At 38.9% G+C, this 21393-nt stretch overlaps 1 protein-coding gene across 1 annotated transcript; it reads right to left on the bottom strand.

Annotated features, from left to right (window-relative positions):
• Positions 1-2175: 2175 nt before the first annotated feature.
• On the bottom strand, positions 2176-21169 carry LOC100659941 (histone H2A.V). Its single transcript, XM_010598276.3, has 5 exons — positions 20978-21169; positions 15938-16015; positions 13566-13679; positions 10640-10769; positions 2176-9972 (listed from the first exon to the last, which is right to left on the bottom strand). Exons 1-5 carry the CDS (start codon positions 20978-20980, stop codon positions 9911-9913), a joined length of 387 nt encoding a protein of 128 aa, XP_010596578.1. The 5' UTR covers positions 20981-21169; the 3' UTR covers positions 2176-9910.
• Positions 21170-21393: the final 224 nt, after the last annotated feature.

The raw sequence follows: 21393 nt of genomic DNA, 5'->3' as shown, positions 1-21393 counted from the left end.
TAAACTTGAGAAGCATGGTGGCTGTACTCACGGATGGGGACAAGCCTTTTGCCAGGATGAAGACTGTCACCTAGGATTATTTTGTTAAAGTCCACCAAGAAAACCTCTAGGGCAATTTCTCACCCAAGTATGTCCATATAGCCTACAATTATCTGGCTTTGGGAACATACTGGGTTTGTAGGTGCATGGGCAATTCCCCGTGTATTGGTTTCCCCACTGTCCATTCTAGGAAATGTGAGGGAGATGTAGGGTTGGACTGAAGAGGGAAAAAGCATACTTGTGTTAGCTAATGTTATTTTCAGTACAGTGTAATCAGTGAAACAACTGATCCCATGACATGTGGTAAAGAATTTGGCTGGCCTTTGTCTCTGGTTCCTGGGAGGTATCCTCTAAACTCTTGAAATTTCCCAAGGGATAGGAGTGTCCTTGTTATTCATTGTGGGCCCTTCAAACCACAACTGATAGTTTATGCTAATGATAATTTACATTTGGAAATGACTCAGGGTGGGGGATGGCCTTGCCAGAAAGAACAGTCAAGTGATTTGAGGACTGGAGCTGAGTCATGTGGTATCGACCTAACCTCCAGGGAGGAGAGGTGGCTGGGGATTGAGTTCGATCACATGGCTAATGATTCAAAGCCTCTATAAAAACGCTGGACACAGGAAGCTTGGGTCGACTTCCCTGACTTAAGAATATTTTGCATATCAGCACATATTGATCTGATGCGAGGGTGACACATTCTGACTGCATGGGGAGAGGACACAGAAGCTTCATGTCTGGGACCCTCCCAGACCTCAACCTATGTGTCTTTCCCTTTGGCTAGTTCTGATTTGCAATCTTTTCCTAATAATAAAGCTGCAATCGTAAGTATAACACTCTGTTCTGTGAGTCATTCTAATTAATTATTAAGCCTAAGGGGATAGTGGGAATTCCTGAATTTGTAGGTAGCTGGTAAGAAGTGAGAGTGGCTTGGGGACCTCCAAGTTTGCAGCTGGTGTCTAAAGCAAGGGTAGTCTGTGGAAGATGGTGCACTTAACCTGTGAAGTTTAGCCCATTTCTGGGTAGTTGATGTCAGAAGTCATTGCAGGTGGCCTTCCTGGCTTCATTCTCAATAGGGAGAGTCACACACACACACATACACAGTGAAGCTCTTTGCAACCCGCAAGATAAATAGGTACAAAATAACCTGAACTCATGAAGGGGGGAACAGGCTTTGCGAGGCCAAACAGGGGCACCCTCATGTGGTCCTCTAGTTCACTAGTTTGCATTCTTATATAAGGCCCTGGCATGGAGCCATTATTGTCCACCACCACTACAAAACCTCTGTCCCACTGCGGGGTGTGATCTGCTCTGGTTCCTTCAGCCACCCAGAACTTGCCTTGTAAGTCTACCTAATATACTCCCTTGCTGCCACACTGGAGTTGCCCGCCTCTTTGGTCTCTTGGCATCCTCCATTTTTGGAGACAAATTTCACATTATTGGTGTCATGCATAGGCAACTCAAAAAGCCACATGGCTTTATATGAGACATTAAAATGAGAACTTCCACAGTTACTTCCAAACTTGTGTTAATCCCGTTTTCTATATAGTTTCAAGCAAACCCAAACAACATAAGACCTGCTGCAGATGCTATCATGGTACTCTTTGCAGCAGGTCCTGGCAGAGTCTGGACTTTACTGTCAGATTGATCAGGGTTCAAATACCAGCTATGCCACAAACTGGAGTTGTGTGATCTTAGGCTAGTTATCTAACATCTCAGAATCTACATTTCTTCATCTGTAAATTAGGGTTGATATTTATTGCAGAGATTTATTCAGGGGATTAAGTGAGACAAATCCACATAAGGCACATTGTAGGTTTTCAAAGAAAATGTTTAGTGGCTCTCCCTACATATAGAAAAAAATTCTAAGACTTTACACTAAACAGACCGGATTCTCAGCTCTGTTACATCTCAGATATGATTCTGGGGAGTTGAATATTTTTATGTCTTAATTTTCTCATCTGTAAAGTGAAGCTATCTCCTGTGGAGATTAATGAGAGAAGGGCTAGAAAAGGTTTTAGCAGAACTACCCACAGTCTCCTAGTATTCTTGGCAGATGGTTAACTCAGACTCTACTTGAATACCTCCAGTGACAGGAAACTTTCTCATCACTTCTAAAGCAAAAAAGGGATTAAAAAAATTTTTTTTATTGTGCTTTAAGTGAAAGTTTACAAATCAAGTCAGTCTCTCACACAAAAACTTATATACACCTTGCTACATACTCCCAATTGCTGTCCCCCTAATGAGACAGCCCACTCCATCCCTCCACTCTCTCTTTTTGTGTCCATTTTGCCAGCTTCTAACCCCCTCCATCCTCTAATCTTCCCTCCAGGCAGGAGATGCCAATATAGTCTCAAGTGTCCACCTGATCCAAGAAGCTCACTCCTCACCAGCAAGGCTCTCCAACCCACTGTCCAGTCCAATCCCGGTCTGAAGAGTTGGCTTTGGGAATGGTTCCTGTCCTGGGCCAACAGAAGGTCTGGGGGCCATGACCACCAGGGTCCTTCTAGTCTCAGTCAGACCATTAAGTCTGGTCTGCAAAAAGGGATCTTTCAGATATTATTTAGTGCAGTCTATCTTTTTTTACACAGAATATATTTAAATCCATCATATAAACTTGAACTTTACCAACAATGTGATTTGAAGATACTTATAATAAAAGATCAAATCAAGCACACACCATGGAAAAATTATACCAATGAAATATGTTCAGCATTTCCATTAACATTAATGTGCAAATCTTTCATTCTTTGTTGATAAATAACACAGGAAAACTTTAAGAAAAAATTGACAAGACAATAAACTTGTTCTTTCTACCATTTGGGAAAGAAAAAAAAAACTACCATTATTCAATTTTATTATGGAATACATTGACCCAGGTAACAAAAGGTCCATGAAAAAATAGTTTGGGAACCACCGTCAGTGGCCAACCCTAATTTTACTCATCTGTTCATAAAATGATTTCCATTACATACAAATGCAGACATTTGAAGTTAGAAAGGAATACAATATTTAAATTAGTAGTGAAAAGTCTTAATTATAGAGTTTAAAAAGAAACATAGACAATGGGACGGAGAGGGATGCTGGTGAGGAGTGAGCTTCTTGCATCAGCTGGACACGAGACTATGTTGGCATCTCCTGCCTGGAGGGGAGATGAGAGGGTACTAGTGGTTAGAAGCTGGTGGAATGGACACAAAAAGAGAGAGTGGAGGGAGGGAGCAGGGTGTTTCATTAGGGGGAGAGCAATTGGGAGTATGTAGCAGTTTTTTTTTTTAGCAAGGTGTATATAAGTTTTTGTGTGTGAGACTGACTTGATTTGTAAACTTTCACTTAAAGCACAATAAAAGTTTAAAAAAAAAAAAAAAAAAAGGTATTATTTTCAAAAGTACGTACTAAGCCCAGACTAGGCTATTGCCAAATAGAAAACCTTTGGAATCTACTTTAACATGTTACATAGATAGCTACATAGCTAACTTTAGCAACTACAAGCATTTGCAGAGGTTAGCTACCAAAGGTTTCAAAACAGGAAACAGCCAGAAATAAAGAACTCACAATTAAGAGCAGATAGAAGCAAGTGGGCAGGCCTATATCTTCCAGTGAGATGATGTAAGGATTAAACAGCTTTTTTGAATTAGGCTTTCCTGAAGAATCTGGGCCAAACCAGAAGAAACAAGCTTAACTCTGGGTGTTAAGATTTTCGATGTAAAGTGGCTGTGTTGAGATTACTTACAAAACCAGAATGTTATCAAAAAAAAAATTTAGAGGAAGCTTTTGTGTAATTCATCAGAGAAGAGGGTCATAAATCCTGGAAAAATTTGACTCTCCAACTGATTTAGCAATATCAACATAAAAGAGGGCCTCAGGTCTTCTCCCCTATTCACCAGTCCCCAGAGCCACAAGCCACACAGCCAGGACTGTCTCAGCTCCTTATTTAAGGAGCTCACCTCTTTGATTTTCTGAGACAAGTTTCTAAATGGAATGCCCATTGTGTACAGATGTCGCCATAGCAGCTCACGGAGCCCTTGTACCACATAAAAAGTACAGTTGGTCATGGCACACAAATACTTCATATTCTTGGTGTCGCTAATTCCCATGTATACCACAGGACACAGTAATTTACAGTCTCCTAGAAGCAAGTTTCACTCTTGGGTGCATGAAGCAGAGGACAAGATAAACAAAGTTATCTAACTGCCTAGCACGCCTGTTTCAACAAAGCTATTTTTTCTCTATTAGTTCACATGTTACCAGTAACTGGTTTTTGCACATTTCATAAAAAATGCACTATGACAGTATTTCCAATTTGGGAACACAGAAGGTACCCAGATACAGCTCGCCACATGCCGTGGATTCACTTCCTGACATTTTAAGTCACTCAGTTACCTCATCAGCACTGATTCTTCCTGTTGCATGTACTTTCTGCAGCTGTCCTCTGATTGGCCTGGGAGTCCCAGTTTCAATGTCCTGAATTAGGAGTTTAATCTGCCTATGTTAATATGCCTCTGGGAATAAAGGCTTTGCTTAAAAGTGCTGACTGGGGAGCGAAGAGGGAAATGCAGGTTTTTTAGGTAACTGTCTTGGAGCACTCTGGGCACCAGGCACTGCTAAGCATTTTGGATGCATCCCTAACAGTCAGGTTATGTGAGGCACAGACTATCATCACCACCATTTTATGGGTAAAGACAGAACTAAAACAGGCTAAGTCACTTGCCTGAGGCCACACAGCCAGCCAGCAAGGACTTGAACCCAGGTGTACTGGACTCCCACACTACCAGGCATGTTATCACCTGCTTTTAACAAGTCATAACTCTCTACCTTTAAGGAGTCCAAGAATGCAAACATTATCATTTCTTATTTTCCTATCGCTGCCATACGAACTACCCCACTTAGCGGCTTTAAACAAGTTTCTGAAGGTCAGAAGCCTGGCACACCGTAGCTGGATTCAGGTCCTTTTCCAAGATCACTAGTTGCTGGCAGAATTCATTTCCTTCTCATGCTTTCCACGTATGTGGTCCCTCTGTCTTCAAGACAGCAATGGCGTGGTGAGTCCTACTCCAAGTCTGTCTTTCTCTTCTGCTTTTAAAGGTTCATGTGATTACACTGGACCCATACAGATAATTCAGGATAGTATCCCTATTGTAGAAACCTTATTTACATCTGCAAAGCCCCTTTTGCCATGTGACACCAGGTATAAAACCAGGTGACCAAAGGTCATGGGGCCAAAATGCTGCCAGTTTGTTTATCCTTTCCTCTCAGATCCCTCCCGTATACCTAAGACCCCCAAAGCAAAATGTGCCCTCCCTTCAAAAATGCTGCACGGTATTCTGCTAGGTGGTTAACTAATTACAGCAGTTAGACTGGGTCTCATCCAAGTATGAATTAACACCACATATTTATACCTTTATAGGTAGACAGTATGAACTCACCCAGCTGTGATGCAGAAAGGCCTGGCAATCTGCTTTCATAAAAATTACCAAAACCAAAAACCTGTTGTCATCAATTCTGACTTACAGCCTTCCTCTGGGCAGAGAACTGCCCCGTAGGGTTTCCAAGGATCAGCTGGTCCATTTGAACTGCTGACCTTTTGGTTAACAGCCGAACTACTGTACCACCAGGGCTCCTTCATAAAGATTACAGCCAAGAACAGCCTATGGAGCATTTCTACCCTGTAACACATAGGGTCTCCATGAATTGGAACCAACTTGAAGGCAATGGGTTTTTGTTTTAATTTGTACTTTAAGAAATATTAGTTACCTAACTGGTAGATCATAGCAAAGAATTTTTACCTGGGATCAGGGTGAGGAGGATCTATTTGTGGTTACCCCACTCACTTCATACTCCCTTACAGAACAGAAACTGTGAAAGTGATATTAACTATACCCCTTCCATCCTCATGTTCTCATGCTTTCTAGTGCTTAGGCCAGACTCCCTAAATGTCTTCATTTCACAACTGTTGCAATGTGGATTATCAAAAATGCCAAATATAAAATGTTATATGTTTAGAAAACTGTCATATACAAGCTCTTAAAGTACTTAAAATCACAGTTAAGTAGATTAAGAATTTATCTTAAAACCTTTTCATATTACGAGAAGCCAATCTCCACAGTCAGTCCAGTCAGCTTGTTCCTTGGTTCTACTGAGCACATACCCTTGTGTAACCTTGTTTCAGTAGATAACTGAAAACTCCCAATCATCTAATATAATGACATGTGATCTAAGAATACTTCTTCTCTAACAACAGGACAAATAAATAATAAGATCAGGGCCATCCCATAGATGATTGTGATAAAGCAAATACAGAAAAATGTTCGTTGCAGAATCTAGGTAGTGGGTTTTTAAGAATTGTTCATTGTGCAATTTTAACTTTCGTGCATGTCTGAAAATTTTCATCATAAAACGTCAAAAAAGAATCATCACAATAAATTCAGCCATAGGTACCAAGTCTAGTATTGCATTTCCTGTTATTCCCACCTCAAATCATATACTGTTTAGGTTATTTTGTCATGACTCCCCAAATACACTCCATTCTTAATTCCCAAGACATTATTCACATTGCTTCCCTACCCTAAACTCTTCTTTTTAGATGTCCAAATGCAACCCATTCTTCTCTGCCCAGTTCAAGTTCTACTTTCTATTAAAAAAGATCCTTCCCTTCTCTGAAGTGCTACTGTACTTATCTCTGCTGTACTATTTAAAATACAGTTCTGGAATTATTCTAAATGATTTTTAGGTGCGATAATAGTTTTTGTTTTTTATTAAGTTTTCTTTTAGTGATACATATTGAAGTATTATAGATGAAATATGATGGCTGCAACACGCTTTAAAATAGTCCAGTAGAAGGAAGGGGTAGAGTATAAATTAAACAAGATTGATCATGACTGTGGCTGCTGGGCTGCCAAGTACACCAGGAGTAACATCAGGGGAACAAAGGTCAAAGGTTCATTACACTATTCTACTTTTGTACGTGTTAAGTTTTCCATGAAAAAACAAAACATAAATACAGTACTAGGAACAGAGTCAAATAATGACACTATCAAAATTAAACAGACATTTGAAGTAATCATCTAGAAAATTCTAATAAAACACCCCTACATAAGTAATTCAAGGCAAAGGAAGGTCTCTTGATTATTGTCTTCTTTTCTGTTGCTGCTTTGGTTTCCGAGAACTATTAAATCCTCACACAGGGACAACTGTGGATCCTGACTCATCAATACAGAAACTTCTTCAAAATATGTGCTCACAGACAATTCAATCAGAGTGTGTAATTTTTTTATCCTACCTTGTAAACTGATGAACAAAAGTTCTTGATAGAATTCCAGATAATAAATGCAGAAGGAATACTAGAATATCACCAGTTTACAACCTCTAATAGAGTCCTGGATCTAGGCAATGATCACTAACAGTAGCTAAAGCTGTCAGGGGAAAAGGTGATAAGAGAACTTTACAATGGATGGACTGGGCTGACAACATCCAAACTTACTCATCAACCTTAACATTCCAACATGAGACACAAGCAGGTACTGTGTGTCTCCTGATGTGATGCAATAGGAAGTACATAACATCACCTATGAATTATTTTTGTAAAAAAACACAACAGAACCAAAAAGCCCCTCTAGAGCTCACTATCAGTTCAAAGGAAATACAGGGGACAGATGAAATTTTAAATATTATCATGAGAACACATTCAGTACAATCCACACTGAGGACAATTCTATACAACAAACAATGCAGTTTCTTCAAAAAGTAAATGACAAGAAAAACATAAAAAGAGAAACTCCACAGATTAAAAAGAAACAAAAGATATCAATCAAATGCAAGGTACATACAGATCTTGTCTGGATCCTGATTCAAATAAACCAACTGTAAAATAAATTTTGTAACAATAAGGGAAATTCAAATACTGACTAGATATTTGATGTAAAAAAAATGTTAACAGTCTTAAGGGTACTATGGTCATGTTCTGAAAAGTGTCCGACTCACAGAGATACACACTGATGTATGTATACATGAAAATATATTATGCCTCGGGTAGGATTCCAACTAAGCCACTGGGGGGAGGTAGGAATAAGGAGACCATAGGGTATATACAGGGGTTCGTTATTATTCTCTTTATTTTTGTATATTTTTGAAATTTTCCATAATAAAATAAGCTTTTTAAAATGCGAACTGTTTTGATGGTGTTGTATTATAAAATATTAAAAAGTTTCCTTCTTTAATGAAGACTCCCAGGCAGAAAAATAGAGTTCTCTATACCATTAACTGGTACATGCTTGCTCAGTTAAATCTTGTAACAGCTACTTAGAAGCTGACAAAGAAAAAATGATTTTTAGAAGACTGTATAAATTACTAAATATTACTATAAATAAGAAAAACTTAAGTCTTAACACTATTTTAGACTGGTTGGGTAAATTTCAACAAAGCAGCCTGGCTAAGGCATCACAGTGACAGTGCCACAAAACATCTGTACTTCCTCACACCATAGGCTGACTGCTGTTTTCGACAACTTACGTCAAAGGCTACCAACAGAACCAGGTTTTTAAACTAGAAAGGAAAAAAAAGCAATGAAAGTGGGAAAAAAAAAAAAAACACAAGAACGTGTATCCATAAGCAGCAATAGCAATATATCTGGCCAATTTTTTAGGAACAGATGAAAATGCAAATCTGTAAGGAAAAATGATTTCAATTGAATCCAACTCCGAAAGTTAATGCATACCTAAGACCACAGGGAAGAGGCACTTTTCACTGCCTGTGTATTGCATAATTAAGTCTGTATTTACAGAATTCAAATTTCTCAAAGTCCACTAAAAATTTGGAATTTTAAATCAAAAGAAAACTTTGATAAATTTAACTTCAACTCCAGGTAAGAGTGTGGACTCCAGAGTCAGACGTCTAACTCTAGGTCTAAATCCTGGCTATACCACGTTCTAACTACGAGCTGAATGTTTTTTGACAAAAACTTAATTTCCGTAAGCCTCAGGTTCAATATCTATAAAATGGGGGTGGGGAGGAGTAAAAATTTAATTCATTGGTATGAGGCTAAGCATGCAAAAAGTACTTAGCATGGGACCTGGCACATGGTACCAAACAAAAAACCTGTGGCTGTCAAGTCGATCGTGACTCAGAGCGACCCTTACGGGACAGAGTAGAACACCCCCAAAGGGTTTCCAAGGAGTGCATGGTGGATTCAAACTGCTGACCTTTTGGTTAGCAGCCGAAGCTCTTAAACACTATGCCACCAGGGTTTCCGGCACATGGTAAGTGCTCAATAAGTAAGTTTGCTGTCCCATCTCATCAGTCCTAAGTGCACATTTTCCCATATTGCAACATCTCTGAAATTGGGATGTGTCTCATAATTGATGGCAAATCATGGTTTAATTGGCAGTTTTTCTTTCTTAGTGGCATATAAAAAAAAAATGGTGCATATTACAATCGACAGCATCTTAGATTCACTGAAATACTGTATTTAATCATGATGAAGCTATATTCCTAATTTATGTTTTAAGATTGTTCTAATATATGATAACCAATTTGAGGTTTAAAAAATTTCAAAGTCTGAGCAAAATCTTTCCAATACATCACAAACAGAACAGTTTTGAGACAAATTAATTTTGTAAAAAATGGTTTATCAATTCCATTTCTGTATAAAACACATGGGAGAAACCTAGCCAATCAACACACAATTGTTACCACATGAAAAGATACTTTTATCAAACTTTGAACCTAAGAACATACAAATATTTCTTGTATCATGTCTACAGTAATTGTCTATGCTTTTCCATTTAACTGTTTTAAAAATTCCACGTATCCCCATTATTTCTTCTGTCCCAGTTACAGTACAATGACAGGGAGGAAGAGGGCTGGTTAAAACAACTCTCTAAGCAGTTTTTTGCTGTCCCTTCTTTCCAATCAGAGATTTGTGGATGTGAGGGATCACACCTAGAATGAGATAAAAACAATATTACTATAAACTTTTAGTGCTGGCTATATCTTAACATTTTAGCACCTCGAGCAAAAGAGTAATTATACCAGGAATAAAATGAATAAAGAACACAGTAAAATTCCGTTTCCACATTCTGACCCTGTTGAAGTATCCGCACCAAGTCCCTCCTCACTCCCCAAGCAGTCCAGGACTCCCTCTAACTGTATGTGAAGGTGTCTGCATTTTCTAAGAGGAGGAACCACAGCTCCCATCAGACTCTCCAAGGGGTCTGGGATCCAGAAGAGAGCAAGGACCACCACTTACATCTTCTAATCCAGACTCATTTGAATATCTCATCCTTTTCAAGGATATTACATTAAGCGACTTTTCACAATCATTTTTCAAACACTGTTTAAAAGGGTATGGAAAATATTTTAAACATCAGGCTCTCAGTATCAAATATGAAATTTAGACAATTTGCTAAAAATAAAAATAACGTACCACTACAAGGAGACAAAACACTTATTCAGATGTAACGAAGAGGACTAGAATCATAACAGACTTAACACTTAGAGAATTAAAGTTTATATACTTTCTAGTTAGCCATTCAAATTGATCACTGATCTGAATTATGTATTAGTTAGAAACGCCAACAATACTCTAGGCTCAAAAGGTAATACATACCACCCCCAGCTATGGTAGCCTTGATAAGAGAATCCAACTCTTCATCACCACGGATTGCGAGCTGCAAGTGACGCGGAGTGATACGCTTTACTTTGAGATCCTTAGAAGCATTACCTGCCAGCTCCAGTACCTACAAAGAGCATCCATGAAATACTGAAGGATGTAGTTTTTAAGAATTCAATGTGTATTCCCAGTTATAGCTAAAAAGATCACTACAGTATCTGTACATGCAACAAAGTATACACACACACAATATGTTTTTCTTCCTTGTATTTCTATAATGCATTTTACTCTCAAAAGTATATTATTTCATTTGATCCCTTTTGTATTTGTTCTCTGCAACAGAGCTAAAAAAAACTTGATCGAAAAACCTATCACTATATAAAAAGAAATTAAAGATAAGGGATAATACTAAATATGATTCTAACTTATAGATGTGAATGCTTAGAAAAATCATATATTTTTAAATCCATGTAGTCTATTTCTGCATAGGCCTTAACGGCTACAATTTAATTCTTAAAATAATACTTACAGAAAATTTTTAAAAATGTAATTGAAGTAATTTTTACATCCCTTGTGACCAGTTTTTAATGTCAGTGGGCCCTGTAATGTGAAGGCAATAGGCAGAAATTCTTTATTCTATAACAGGAATTTGGAACTAGAGGAATTACAAAGTCCCAACTGGCTATACAATGCATTTTTGTTTTTTGATTCCATGAACTATACTGCCATTACAGAATCTTTAATGTAAATAACACGAAAAAAACTCCACGGAGCCTCCTCATTTAAATAGAGCAGTGGTAACCCCCTGGATATACACCAGAATCAATTGTTGAGTTCTACGAACACCAGGGAATCAGAGACTGTAATTGGTGTGGGTAAGGATGGGCATCACTGTTTTTTGAAAGCTCCCCATGTAATTCTAGTATGAAACCAAGGTTGAGAAGTGATTACCTTGATCTAAACTCCTGGCTTAGATTTCAGTATTTTCTTTAACTCTACTAAATTTCAATGTTTGGAAAAACGTACTATCTATTCTTAACCTAAAAAAGGTCAATCAAAATCTGAAAGATAAATAATATCTTCTGTGAAGTTAAGCTCTGTTTAGATGGGACTTCAAAATTCTAAGTCAGAATACTATACCTGAAATATAGTGAACAAAATTGAATATGCGTCTTAAAAGTCTGCATCTAAACAACAAAAACTGGTTTTTTTATCCCTTTTGTTAAATAGTTTTTATTGTGCTTTAAGTGAAAGTTTAGAAATCAAGTCAGTCTCTCACACAAAAACTTATATACACCTTGCTACACACTCCAAATTGCTCTCCCCCTAATTAGACAGCCCACTCCCTACCTCCACTCTCTATTTTCGTGTCCGTTTCGCCAGCTTCTAACCCCCTCTACCCTCTCATCTCCCCTCCAGACAGGAGACGCCAACATAGTCTCAAGTCTCCACCTCACCCAAGAAGCTCACTCCTCACCAGCATCCCTCTCCAACCCATCGTCCAGTCCAATCCATGTCTGAAGAGTTGGCTCTGGCAATGGTTCCTGTCCTGGGCCAACAGAAGGTCTGGGGGCCATGACCACCGGGGTCCTTCTAGTCTCAGTCAGACCATTAAGTCTGGTCTTTTTATGAGAATTTGGGGTCTGCATCCCACTGTTCTCCTGCTTCCTCAGGGGTTCTCTGTTGTGTTCCCTGTCAGGGCAGTCATCAGTTGTAGCCGGGCACCATCTAGTTCTTCTGGTCTCAGGATGATGTAGTCTCTGGTTCGTGTGGCCCTTTCTGTCTCTTGGGCTCGTAATTACCTTGTGTCCTTGGTGTTCTTCATTCTTCTTTGATCCAGGTGGGTTGAGATCAATTGATGCATCTTAGATGGCTGCTTGCTAGTGTTTAAGACCCCAGACGCCACTCTTCAAAGTGGGATGCAGAATGTTTTCTTAATAGAGTTTACTATGCCAATCGACTTAGACGTCCCCTGAAACCATGGTCCCCAAACCCCTGTCCTTGATACACTGGCCTTCGAAGCATTCAGTTTATTCAGGAAACTTCTTTGCTTTTAAACAACAAAAACCGGTTTAAGGGGAAAAAAGGTTCTTAACTGTTACTATAGTGCCAACACAAAACCCATTGTGCATGACATACCAAAGTATAAGTACCTGTAATTCAATGCTAAATGTCCAAGGGGACACAAATAACTGGTAAGTTTAATGAAACGACAGTAATAATTAACATACGAGTTAAATCTAAATTCTCCAGCGTTCCTCTGATTCTACCAGGCTGGCTATCTCTACCACTTGGCTTGCTTACAAATGAAATTACTTCCCTTGCCTGGAAGAGTTTATGGAGTTTCATGGTTTTCCATTTGTCTTCCTTAAGAGAGGTAGGGAAAGGGGAAGTGGTGATCCAGAATCCAAGAATTAGGAACGGCTGCTCAATGAATTTAGCTTCCTAATGTCAAACTGAGCAAGACAGAGCATTTCTATACAAACAACCATACAGAGAAACAGAACGGTTAAGCCTTTTTAACTTTTATATATCTGTGATTTTTTTAAATCTATCACTCTGGCAAACTTTATAACTAATAGGTTACATTGTTAACTTCCCAAATATCACCTATTGATTATATGCATACTTCAGAGCTCATTTAACTCGCCCCAGTATTTAAATCATTTTACATTTCTTGGTCAAGTCAAAGTCGTGGGTTTTTTTTTTTTTTTTTTTTACCTTACTTTACCTTTGAACATACCAACCAGGGTTCTTTTTGACACTGGCGCTGAGTAAGAGGCCAACAGGATACACCTAAAGCCACTACTGAAATAAACCGACTAGCACGTATGTCATTTTGAAATCAATCTATGGGTTTCAGCCATTTAGTCTAACACCACTTGGGATTCACATATATAACAGACATTTCCCCCCTACAAACCTCAGCAGTGAGATACTCTAGAATCGCAGCACTATACACTGCAGCAGTGGCACCAACTCTTCCATGGCTTGTAGTACGAGTCTTCAAGTGTCTATGGATACGGCCCACTGGAAACTAAAAGAGAAATTGTCCTAAGTGGGAAGTACTTAAATTTTGAGTAATAAGCACTCAAATTTTCAGTAATAAAACTTTAAAATTCTTTAATAAAAGACTAATATGTTTTTTAAAATATGGATAAAACATGAAATAATGAAAAACTTTGCTTTATACGTATTTTAAACCAAATCTACTTAGCAGTTAACAGTTCCTGGGGCCTACATGTATATCTTCAGAATCAGCCCGAAATCTTGAGGCCGGCTTTTGCCCCTCTGAGGACAGAATGAAATTCTTTTTAAAGAAATAACCCCACCGGATATTATGAATTAACTTCTGCATAATATGGGAAGTTTCGATATAACATGAAGGGAAACTATGCTGATCCACATTTCTCAATAATTATATTCATATTTGGTTGGTTCCTTAACATACTTTTCCTTCCTTAGGCCTCTAACTTCATTCTTCTTTCCTCAATTTCAAGAGGTGACCTGATATCTAAGAAAAATTATGACCATTCTCTCACTGCTACTCTTCCCTTCTACTTTCTAAGTGAAAAGGTACTTTCTTATTTCCAAAGTACCCCATCCCACTTGTCTGCACCCTTGATTACTCCCAACAAATTTCCTATGGCATTTCCTCATTTTTTTTATTGCCCCACCATTTCAGTATCTCCAATTACTCCCTCTCCACTGGTTCCTTCTGCACACCTAATAAAAAATTCTATACATGTCTGTAATAATTACTTCCCGTTATGGTCTAGATATCTACCTCCTTTCCAAAGTTAAAATTTAAAAAGAAATCCTGAAATCCTTATTTTCTTGTTACCCAACCAAAACTTGGCTTCTGTTAAACTACACTCTTAAAGGCCAGAAGTTGACATTTCAGATCTCATCAGTAAGGAGAAAAAGCCTGAGAATTTGAGTTTAACATCTCTTCCCTAATTGACTACTAGCTTCATAAGAGCAGGACCCACCCCTTAAATCCCCTCTGCATCCTCCGTGACTGCCATGTTGTCTGGCACAGAGTAGGATCTCAAAAAGAAAGAAAAATTATTAGGCTTCAGAGATTATATATAGTTCTAACACTAACTTTGATCCTGCTCAGTCTTCTTCTGTGACTCCAAAGCCATGTGTTTCTGAAGAGTCCACCATGTTCTTGTGTCCCTCTCATATGTTTAGGAAACTCGTCCACAGCATGAACTATCAATTTTACAGAAATGATTTCGTATCTGTAATTCTATCACTTCTCTTGAAAAGCTGGACTCATATCTCCAACTTTTAGACATTTTCACGTGGGCATTCTCATAGAACTTTAAAAAAAAAAGACTCCAAGTTATCATCTCATAACTTGTCCCTATTACAAACTTTTCTGTCACTTAGGTTCTAAACTTTTGAGCTTTCTCGTTTTGACCTTAACTTTCTTCTCAATCCTATACTTCTCCCTCCCATTTTCTGCACACATGCTTTCTATTTCTATCCATCCCACTCTAGTTCAAGTATACATTACCTTATACCCAAACCACTGCAATTGTCTCCTACATCTGCCTCCCATCTCCCTCTTCATATTAAATGTACTTCTAAAAAACTCTAATTGAGAATTTACATGGTGTCCTAAAGTCAAGAATATACACACTTCAAGAATATGTTCTCATCCCCCTTCTTTTAGTACGACTTAGATCAAAAACTTTCAATGACTCACCACTGCCAAGAGGTTAAAACCCAACCTCTTTACACAGGGAATAATTCTCGCTCACCCAGAAAATGTCAAGTTTGTAGATTAAAGTTGCACCAATTCAAATATATGTGAAGTTTGAAAATATTCAGTGGTCTTGAGTAGACCACTCAGTCTAAAACTGAGGCTATTAGGGAAATATTTAGAGAACTAATGGACAGTTCACTACTCTTAAATTTTTTTTTCATCCTGAAAGTTAGTATACCATTATAAATATCTTCTTTAAAAAAAAACTACAGCTTACTCACTTCAATATGATACAACCAATAAAAGAACTAAGGATGTAATTATAATCTAAAAGTAATACATTCTAGTAGTACTAAATTACCAAATTAAGACCTTTCAATAACTAGCTCTTCTGAAAGAAGGGAAGACAAATTAAAGATAGATGCTTTACGATTTAAGTCTTGACCACTCAATCTCAGTATTAAAGGTAGTGATACCACAAATTTACTTTTGTAATTAATGAAACATCTATGGGTCATGAATTGCAACAGTAAAGAAAATAATTTTAGCAAAAAACTATTACAACACAAATATATTACCTGTAGTCCAGCTCTCTGTGAACGAGACACTGCTTTAGCCTTGGCCTTTCCACTGTCTTTTCCAGCTTTGCCTCCAGCCTAGAATAAAAAAAGCTTCAAATGAAGGGCTGAAAATGCTGTTTCAAAATATTCAGGAAACAAAATTTCTTCTAGCTTTACTTTTGGTGGTAAAAAAAATTTAGGTTACTGCTTTCCTCATGTGTAAATATATATTTGATTATATCACTTAAAGTCAACCTTAAACACCTATATAAAACTTGAGATTTCTGGAAATCTGAACGTATTTCCCAATTTTCAGATCAAAGAATCCTGATCAAGTCAATACAACTTTTAAGATACTTGAAATATTTCATAATGAAGTAACTTTAAATGTCAATATAACATATATTATTCCCACAGAAATATTCAGGGCTTATCTCTTCTGAGAGAAAAAAAGTCTCTTACCAAAAAAGGGGGGCAGCAAGAGACAGAAAGGGCCACATGAACCAGAGACTTACATCATCCTGAGACCAGAAGAACTAGTTGGTGCCCGGCCACAACCGACGACTGCCCTGACAGGGAGCACAACAGAGAACCCCTGAGGGAGCAGGAGATCTGTGGGATACAGACCCCAAATTTTCACAAAAAGACCACACTTAATGGTCTGACTGAGACTAGAGGAATCCTGGCGGTCATGGTCCCCAAACCTTCTGTTGGCCCAGGACAGGAACCATCCCCGAAGACAGCTCATCAGACATGGAAGGGACTGGACAGTGGGTAGGAGAGAGATGCTGATGAAGAGTGAGCTACTTGTATCAGGTGGACACTTGAGACTGTGTTGGCATCTCCTGTCTGGAGGGGGGATGGGAGGGTAGAGACAGTTGGAAGCTGGCAAAATTGTCACGAAAGGAGAGACTGGAAGGGCAGACTCATTAGAGGGAGAGCAAGTGGGAGTACGGAGTAAGGTATATATAAACTTATATGTCACAGACTGACTTGATTTGTAAACTTTCACTTGAAGCTCAATAAAAATTAAAAAAAATAATCTATATGAGAACAAATGGCTAATATTCTAAAGCATAGATGAGAAGGTTGGGGGTTGGGAAACTAGACTAATGGGAATGGAAGAACTAGAGAGAAAATGAGAATGTTGAAACAATGTGAAGAATGTAACCAATGTCACTGAACAATATGTGTAGAAATTGTTGAATGGGAACCTGGTTTGCTGTGTACACTTTCACCGAAAATACAAAAAATATTATCAAAACAAAAAAAAAAAAAGAAAGGAAAAATAAAGGTTATCGTTAAAAAAAAAGGGGGGGGGCGCAGGGAAAGAAAGAGACCTTCAAACTTTCTAATAAAGGGATTTAAAAACTACTACTCTAAATGGATAGAAAATAACTATTTCTCAAATAACCTTTATGTACACTAGCAGAGTGGCTAACTAAACCATGGTATACAAAGGCAAAGAATATCATGCAGCCATTTCAACAAATGAGGTACTTACAGAAATGCGTTGTTATGAACAACCCATAAAACATATTTCTAGGTGAAAAAAGGTGCGTGCAACTGCAATGAACTTGTTTGTGTAAAAATGGGTTATACAGAGTATGTGTGTACACATATTTCTAGGAGGTCACACAATAAGTTAGAAAAGGATTTGCCTATAGGCAGGGAATACTAAGGATATGATGTGAGAGGAAAACTGATTTTCACTTACGCACTGTTTGATTTTACCATTTAAATCTATTATTTTCCCACTGTAAAAGAGCTAGTTAAAAGAAACCAGCATACAAAATTGGCTAGCTCTGAGGATCTATATTTTAAAGTAGAGGGTAAGCTTCGAAATGGTATACCCCTAAAAACCATCTGAAGCTAAAATCAACCATGTATTGTCCCCTATTTGCATGAGTCAGTGGATATAATGTTTTATTTCTCAAAATCGTATGGGGAAAAGAAAAAAAAAAAACTGCCTTGGGAGGTATCAGAGGCAGGTAAAAAAAAAAAGCTTAGCCACTAATTCATATTCTTTTTCATACATTAAACAATTTAGCAAGTGACCGATTGAAGTTTAACCAAGAGAAATGAGAATCTCTAGATTTTTAACAGGATGCGTTATATAGTTTAACAACTTCTGACTATACAAGACAACTCAATCAGCAATTTTTCTTATCTACCCCTCAGATAAAGGCATTTTCCATCTCAATTTGCTCTAGTATAAAACATTAAAAAAAAAAACTCTTAACTGGTGAGTCTAAAATGATAATTATCATCTTTCTGATAGGATTAGGAAATAAGAACTACCTATTATTATTATTTTTTTTTACTTATTATTTTGTTGAAAATATACACAGCAAAAACACACTAATTCAAGTTTCTACATGTACTATTTGGTGACATTGATTACCTTCTTCTAGTTGTATAATTCTCACTCTCCTTTTCTGAGCTGTTCTTCCCACACCAACATAAACTCACTGCCCCCTAGGTTTCCTTTCCAGTCTTTGAAGACGCTGTTATCAATCTGATCCCATATAAATAGCCTTTAAAAGAGCACAATGCTAAAGGCAGACGTTCTTTATTAGTTAAGCTAAACTACTGTTCGGGTTTTAAGACATTAGGGGATATTTTTGGTTTAAGATTTGAAGATTATTTAGGGCAACAGTTTTGCGGTCCATCCAGACTCCATGGCTCCAGAAAATCTGGATTCCATGAGAATGTGAAATTTTCCCCCTTTTGATCAGGATTCTTCTATACAAATCTTTGGTCAAAATGTTCAGTAATGGTAGCCCAGCACATCCAGTTCTTCTGGTCTCATGGCAAAGGAGGCAGCTGTTCACGGAGGCAATTAGCCACACATTCCATTTCCTCCTCCTATTCCTGACTCTCTTTCCTCTGTTGCTCCAGGTGAATACAGACCAATTGTTGTGCCTTGGACAGCCGCTTGCAAAGTTTTAAGACCCCAGGCACTAGAAAATGAACATAAGAACTACTTATTAATGAAAAGCCACCAACTGAAAACTCCCCAGGCTTCCCAATTTATACTGTAAGTACCTTGCTTAATGCAATTTTATCCTTACTGTCTCAGATCTGTAATATTTGTTGCTTTTTAAGAAAATAGACATATAATCATATTTAATACATTGAACGACAATACGCAAGTTTTGGAGACCCCAGGTGTACTTCTTAATAAAAACAAACTTGCATGGTATCAAATCTGTCTGAACATAAAATTGTACAATAAATAGATAATTACTTTCTCTTCATAAGCCCCTCAAGCTCTATATATACACATCTTCCCATTTTTGGGGGTTAAGCCTCTTAGAAAATATATATACAGAGAAAGTTGGGCTACATTTCAGAAAAATTTGAAAACTGGATATTTTCATATTAGTGTAATGGGTATACATTCACTTCTTCTCAAGCTTAAAATCTAAAAAAGAACGCAGTATAAATAAGATCAACTGAGAAAATAATGACAACATTTTGTCAATTTTTTTAGCTTACATTAATACTTACGCATTTTTAGCCACTGGTAAATGGATGCCAAATATATAGCGTATCACTAGTGATTAATGAGAAACATCCTAAAAACCGACAAGGATTATGAAAATCATCAGCTTGAGCAAATTAATTTATAGATTAGATGCAATCTGTGCCTCAATTTGTTAAAGTACTTTGCTACAAAGCACCGCACAATAATTGTAAACTATAAACTGTACAGAGGTTGGATGCAATTATCCACCAGGTCTATTCCAGTTCTAAGACTTGAGAATTTTCCAATAACCAAAATTTTTGTCCTCTTGACTGGCTGTTCTGTTTACAGTTAAGCATTCTATTAAATACCACACCTGCCATCTCAAGCACAAGAGTAATCATCTAATACTACTATCTACAGTGTGAGGGATGACAACCTGTGCTTAACTTTTAAGCAGGCAGCTCCAGTTGAAGTTACCTGTCTTAAGACAGGATGCTTAAAGCAGGGTTACCAACATAAATAAGACTTCATAACAACAGCATTATCTTTACACTATCTTTGATGCAATGCATAAGTCATCCTTTAGCACTTCTTCCTTTCCTCAACTTTAGAACAGGGTTGAAGTTTAATTCACTTTCATTTTCTAAAAGCCAGTTTTTTCTTACATAGCTCTGAATTTTAGAATAAAAAACGGGTAATTTAAGATGAAAAATTCATAGCAAAGGCAAAGGGAGATACTGCTGTATAGTGAAAACTGCCAACTGCAGGGAAATCAGAAGATGCGGACGTTCATCCCAAATCTGTCCTAGAGCAAATCATTTATAAAGCTATTCTTTCTAGCTCAAAGACCACGAGTATAAGCCCACCTTCCCCACGAAATCTCAAATTTATTCCAAAGATTACGTAACACATTACGTAAGACTTGTAAAGTGTTATCCTGTTTGACCTCATTTTATGCAGGAATTCACACCTTAAAGAACAAACACTTGTTTCTGCGTTTCAAACCCAAATCAAGGTGTTTGGTCCTTCCTAACTCCCTCCTCCTTTCCTGACGTGCAACAAGAAGTCTTCTAGTGACCCGAGCGTCTTTCAGCGTCGCAAACAAGCAACTCCCGCCAGGGCAGGCCAGGGCAGACCTATTTTATTCGTGTGAAATGTCTTCAGAAATGGCACTAAACACACAGCCTCAGAGCTGACGTGAGCCAACTTCAGGCACGATGCGATTACCGAGCCAGTGCTCGCTACCCCGGCAAGCTTTTACCGAAACGCCCACGGCCGGGCGGCGCAGGCGAGCGCGGTTCCCCCCGGAACCCGGCACGTCGCGGGTTTTTGGCGCTTCCAGTTTGAAAACCAGGGACTACGCGGCAACTCCCCGGTAGGCGTGGTGAGGGGCTTAGCTGGGATGCGGTCCCGCGCCCGGACGCCCGACAAACTCCATACTCAACAGGTAGCGGCCGCGGGCAAGCGCGGGAAGGCCAGGTGTCGCGCGACCGCGTCCGACGCCTGCGGCCCTGGGCACGCCGGTGACACCTGCCCCGCAGCTTCGGGGCCGAGGCGGGAAGACGCGGCCCCGCTCCAGCCCTTACCATGGTCTCGGTGCCGCTCCTGTACGCGCTGCGCTACTTCCACCCGGACCGCTCGGACGCGGCGCCGACTCTGCCTCCACTTGACCCGCGCACGCCGCACCTGCTCCCACCTCTCGAGCCGCCTCCGAGGTTACTACCGTAACACCAACCGCCACCTCTGCCGCCGCCGGAGCCAGAGCACCAGACAATAACCGGAGGCCCTCCTCGCACCGCCCCCGCCAATGTCAGCTCGCCTTGCTGGTTTGAACCCCGGTAGCTGCCCAGTCGCGTGCCTCCTTCTAACCTGACTCCGCCCCCTTCACCGCCTCCGTAACGGCTGTTTGGTTTTGCACACGGTACTCGAAGGCGGGGCCTCTAGCCCCAACACTGACGGGTTTGTGCGCGAGGTCCATGCGCCGGAGCCGGACGAACACAAG

Source organism: Loxodonta africana, chromosome 8 (assembly GCF_030014295.1).
Source record: "Loxodonta africana isolate mLoxAfr1 chromosome 8, mLoxAfr1.hap2, whole genome shotgun sequence".
NCBI classification, from domain to species: Eukaryota; Metazoa; Chordata; class Mammalia; order Proboscidea; family Elephantidae; genus Loxodonta; species Loxodonta africana.
Note: the sequence above shows the minus strand (reverse complement) of the source record. Positions and strands in the feature narration are given on the sequence as shown.

Bases quoted from the DNA above. Each gene is read 5' to 3' on its own strand.
- LOC100659941 (XM_010598276.3), bottom strand. The intron at 13,680-15,937 runs GTAATATATTTG...TTTCTCTTTTAG, and splicing joins CACAGAGAGCTGGACTACAG to TTTCCAGTGGGCCGTATCCA. The intron at 9,973-10,639 runs GTATGTATTACC...ATCTCATTCTAG, and splicing joins GGCTACCATAGCTGGGGGTG to GTGTGATCCCTCACATCCAC.